The following is a 5231-nucleotide window of genomic DNA, read 5'->3' on the forward strand; positions in this document are numbered from 1 at the left end:
TTAGAGAAAGGGAGAGTGCCAGTATGAGGTGGGGGTGGTGCTCCTTAGGGGATCAGCCTTGAGTCCAGTGGCCCTGAACGCCCACATGAATGGGCCAGATGACAAAAAAGAGAATATATTCAGAGTCAGCATTCATGTTAAGGGGTGGGGGTAGGTGTAGATAAATAACCAGCCAGAAAAGCAACCTTGGCAATTACATAAGTGATCAACACAAACAGGCAGACGTGTCTAGAAGAGATTTCATGTTTAGAAACAATCACACACACAATCAGCAATGTAGCATTAGTAAGACCATGATATTGGGATGAAGAAATGCAACTTGTAGGAATTCCATACTTCTAAACCTGCATTAACTGTATCCCTTTCCAAACTCCACAGCTAAAGATGGGAGGGAGAATTTGGACAACATTCAAGGAAGAGCCACAGAAGTGATTGAACTGGGCTGGGACATGAGAATGAAAGACTTCTACAAAAAAGTTAAATGAATTAGGTTTATTGAACTTGGAGATAGACACCCTTGTAAGGGCAATAATAAACAAAAATAGAAAAAGGTTTAAGTTACAACACACAAGAATAAAATTAGATGTAAAGAAGACTTTCCTCAGTTTTAAGGTGGGTAAGTGGGTTGTTAAATTACAACAGATTTCTCTAGGAGGGTCTGTTGTACTCCAGGCTCACTGGGAGGCAGACCTGGATAACCTCTGAGTATATCTGTCCCCACCTGGCACTGCTGAGACTACTTCAGAGTACTTATTTAGGTCCATGATTGAAAATTAAGAGGCAGCCAGTGCCTCCATTGTTATAAAGGCCACAAGATTTGGTTATCTTTTATAAAGAGAAATGGAAACATACAACAGAGCTCTTCCTCAAGTCCTGCACTGGGAACATTAGCACACAGCAGGACCTTTCCTATGTAGACACAGTGCAGATTTGATCTGTGGTGCAGCCAAACTAAAACACAGGTCATGGATTGTTTCCCCACTTTTGGTACGAACAAGCCCTTAATCAAGTATCTAATCTAGGGACGGTAACATTGGCTATTTGAGTGCAGGCACCCTAGGTTGTTAATGTCTGTTTCCCAACACTATTCCATTCCAACATTTTTCTTTACCTAAAGTGGGATAATGATCATTAAAAAAAAACACAATAATTTTCCTTACAACACTGCTGATAACTAATAATCACACAGTTGCATGTAAGTTAATTCTTTAAATTTAATCAGTCATTTATAAAACTCCCCAATTAGTAAAAGTTGGCTTATTTTAATAGCCTTAAACATTGGCTGCTATTTAAACAAGACATTCTAAAAAAAAAAAAAAAAAAAAAAGGCAATCACATAATAGTTTATAGTAATTTACAAGTGGATGGTATACATTTAGATACAGAGGTAGAAGTTCACTTTTACAATGTTTCACTAATACACATATACCAAATTCAAGGCACAAAATAGTTTGCTTTACAAAAAAATACTGTAAAAATGTCATTTGCTGTTCTACAACGTGAATAAAACTTTCAAAAGAATCTTTACACCTTTCCATACATATGCCATAGAATAAGATTTCTCCCTCTCACTCATTATAGTTGGCACAAAAATGGGGACTTTTCAATGTAGAAGTTCCCATTTTTAAAAACTGTTTCTTTGCAGAGCTGCTATGTATTCTAGGTAAGAGTCCATCCAAAGAAATGAAACACAGCAACTTCCTGAGGGAAGGGCACTTTCTGTATGCAGCAAAATTCATAGGTAGAAAATGGATGATCTTTTAGGATAATTAGGTCTCCAGACACTTAATGAAGTATTTCAGAGATAAAATTAAAAATTCAAGGCTGGGCGCAGTGGCTCATGCCTGTAATCCCAGCACTTTGGGAGGCTGAGGCGGGCGGATCACCTGAGGTCAGGAGTTCGAGACCAGCCTGGCCAACATGGTGAAACCCCATCTCTACTAAAAATATAAAAATTAGCTGGGCATGGTGGCGCGTGCTTGTAGTCCCAGCTACTCAGGAGGCTGAGGCAGGAGAATCACTTGAACCTGTGAGGCAGAGACTGCAGTGAGCTGAGATTGTGCTACTGCACTCCAGCCTGGTACAGAGCGAGACTCTGTCTCAAAAAAAAAAAAAAAAAAATTCAGCTAATACTTTAGTCATTGTGACTTTAAGAAAGAGACTTGGTCACCTTTACTGTAATACTCAGATATCATTTACTTCAGTTGATGCAGATTTCAAAATTCCTTTTCAAAAGAGCTAAACATACAAACACCATGAAAAAGCCACCTAGGCCTTGCAAAACGGAAACTTAGAAAACATGAGAAAATATAGCACTATCAGTCCTTGAAATTGCAAAGATGTCAACTGGCTGGAGTTTAATAACAAGAATGAGTAAACTCTATGGGAATTCTGAAAAATCACACACATGAAATATACAGTCTAGTTATCATTTCTAGACTTCCTGCTCATTAAAAAAATAATGGTAACCTGAAGATGTCACACAGTGCTTCTCTAAAGATTTGACTGGTTTTTGGGTTCTGCCTAAAAGGACCCTGTTGGCAACAACCTAAGTTCACTTTTACTGATCACATTTTCCAAGTACTCTAGTCGGTTAATTTACACTTTATTTTTTTAAAAAGTTGATTAAAAAAAGAAACAACACAAGTTTAGAATCCATAAAATGTCAGCAATGCTGATGTGCATTGGACTGAAACATCTGGATCATCTTCTGATAGAAGTAATATTCCATACAAAAAGATTCTTAGATTCCATTTTTTGCTTCATTATTGTTTGTGGCTTGCTTTCTTTGAGCAATAAAGGGGTACATACACTTGTCTGCTCCTAGGAACCGATACATGCACACAACTGCTTCAAATGGGAGGATGCTGAAAAAGGAAAGTCACAGCTGTTAGCAAACTTGAAGTTTCAACTAAGACATCGGGCAAGCATGGAGAGACCTGGTCAGTGAGGGAACCCTCCCAGTTACCTCTTCATGAAGGTCACGATGTACATGAGGCGAGGGGTGCAGATCATGGGCTGGTCAGTGAGGATGGCCTTCATGGCCTGCTTCACACAGTAATCAGGCTTCAGAGGTGGCAGAAAAGGCTCAATTTCTTTCCTGAAAGTTATTTATTCAAAAACAAAATGAAGTATTAACACAATAGAAAAGACTGGAAATACATATCAAAACATTAACAGTGACGTTATCTGAGTGATGGGATTTTGGGTACATTTTGTTTTCTTCATAGTGCTTTTCTGTATTTTCCAAATTTTCCTACTATGAACACATTTTACTGGCACAGTCTAGAAAACAAGTTGGGGGAAAAAAAGTAAAATTGGTCTGCTTTTCCATAAGATGAAAAAGTCATGTTTTTAAGATGCCTTAAAATGTATTTCAAATTATTTTCCTATGTTTTGCTTTCAATAGAAAGAGGAGAGGGTGTTTGGCATAGCAAACACTAATCCCAACCAAGATGCCAAGCTTTTAGTATTAGGTGTAGTCAAAATGAGGGGGTAAGCTTTCAAAGTGAAAGGAGGGCCAGGTATCTACTTTCCAGGATGCTGGAAGAGGGAAAGCTAAGGTATATTCTCTAGGGGCCCCTGAAATGAAGGGCATATAGACATCCTACCTTCAGTTTAATTCACTAGGTTAAATGTTGAAATGACAGTGTGCAATTTATTCCTTTCATTCTTCATTTTGCCACCATAGCTTTGGACCCCTGCACCTGCTGCTATGCTACACTGGAGGAAACAGAGCTCTGCAAGACCCTCAGCAACTGCCTCCCAAGTACATAAAAGGAAAACAAAACAAAACAAAACAAACCACCAACACACACACACATGTTCACACAAACACACACGTGTGTGGGATAAGAGGCAGAGCTGGAGTCCATTTTCCAGTTCAGACTTGGAGTCACCCTGACTTTGGAGTGATTCAAATCACCTTCCACCTATTTTGCTGCTTGTTCAGTTCAGTACACGTTAAGAATGGCCCCCAACCAACAGGGAACTGGTTTGGTTATCTTCCCTTTGCCTTTCAAATTCACCCAAGCAAAGATTTCAAAGTAAGCATGTCTTCACAAGCATCCTCTTAATGATTCACGGTTTTGTTTATTCTGCTGAGCTCAAGTCAGATGTAACTTGACATTTATATTCCCACATGCCTCCTTTCTATGTGTGTGGGTATTTTACTTCATTTTTCAGTACATCTAAATGGTTCTTCTCATTCTGCCAGAGTGAATCTAGTTACATACGCTTGCTGCAAAAAGGACGTTTCCAAATCTGGAGTGTAATATTCAATGGTCTTTTCAGAAGAAAGGCACGTTAATCTCTGTGACAGTGACATTGTTTCACATCCAGACCCAAGTCACATGAAGGAATTTTCTTCTGGAATCCCTATTTACCAATACCAATATTAAAGAAACAAGTAACTCCAAAAGGTGAGCTTCTAAGGAAAAGACTGGATATCTATGTTTTCTCTTTACAGAGAAGCCATTTCCTATCTGATGATTCTGGATTAATTTCTGCAAATTAGTATCAGTGTGGCACCAGTCTGTCCCTTGCCATCTTATACACCAATTTTACAAACTTAATCTTGACCAACGAAAGCCACAGATTGTCAAATGATAGTTAAAATACAAGGCTATGTTTGGAAGTCCAATTCCACATATTCTCCCAATATTATTCTTTTTATCAGTAATAATATAGGTTCTCACTGACCTGATTCGGCAGCCTCTGAACATGCCAGTGTCTACAAGATAAGGGCAAACCAAAGTTGTTTTAATTCCATCCTTTTCAGCAGCCTTTAGTTCATGGCTCAGGGATTCATGAAAACCCACAACTCCAAATTTACTGGCACAGTAATCCTGAGTTAAAGAGGGGAGAAAGCAGAAATACTAAGCATATGCCCCTATCCCCAACCCAACTGAAGCCTCCCTGGTCCTATTACTATGGTTGGATGTCTAATACATAGGGTTACAGGTGACTACATGAAGAAAAGGAAATCATTTTAAAAAACAGATACCTGGCTGGGCGCGGTGGCTCACGTCTGTAATCCCAGCACTTTGGGAGGCCAAGGTGGCTGGATCACTTGAGGTCAGGAGTTTGAGACCAGCCTGGCCAAAATGGTGAAACCCTGCCTCTACTAAAAATACAAAAATTAGCTGGGCATGCTGAGCATGTGCCTGTAGTCCCAGCTACTCAGGAGGCTGAGGCAGGAGAATTGCTTGAACCTGGGAAGTGGAGGTTGC

The 5231-nt window shown here is 39.4% G+C and overlaps 1 protein-coding gene across 1 annotated transcript in view; it reads right to left on the reverse strand.

Moving 5' to 3' along the window:
- Positions 1–477: 477 nt before the first annotated feature.
- The window catches only part of RDH10 (retinol dehydrogenase 10 (all-trans)), a 37389-nt gene continuing 32635 nt past the window's right edge, over positions 478–5231 (reverse strand). The window contains exons 6-8 of the mRNA XM_011982007.1: positions 4702–4847; positions 2969–3100; positions 478–2867 (exon numbers count right to left, since the gene is read on the reverse strand). Coding sequence (XP_011837397.1) covers positions 2744–2867; positions 2969–3100; positions 4702–4847 — 402 coding nt within the window. The 3' untranslated portion in view covers positions 478–2743. The remainder of the gene's footprint in view (positions 2868–2968; positions 3101–4701; positions 4848–5231) is intronic.

Source organism: Mandrillus leucophaeus, unplaced genomic scaffold (genome assembly GCF_000951045.1).
Source record: "Mandrillus leucophaeus isolate KB7577 unplaced genomic scaffold, Mleu.le_1.0 Scaffold233, whole genome shotgun sequence".
Lineage (NCBI taxonomy): Eukaryota > Metazoa > Chordata > Mammalia > Primates > Cercopithecidae > Mandrillus > Mandrillus leucophaeus.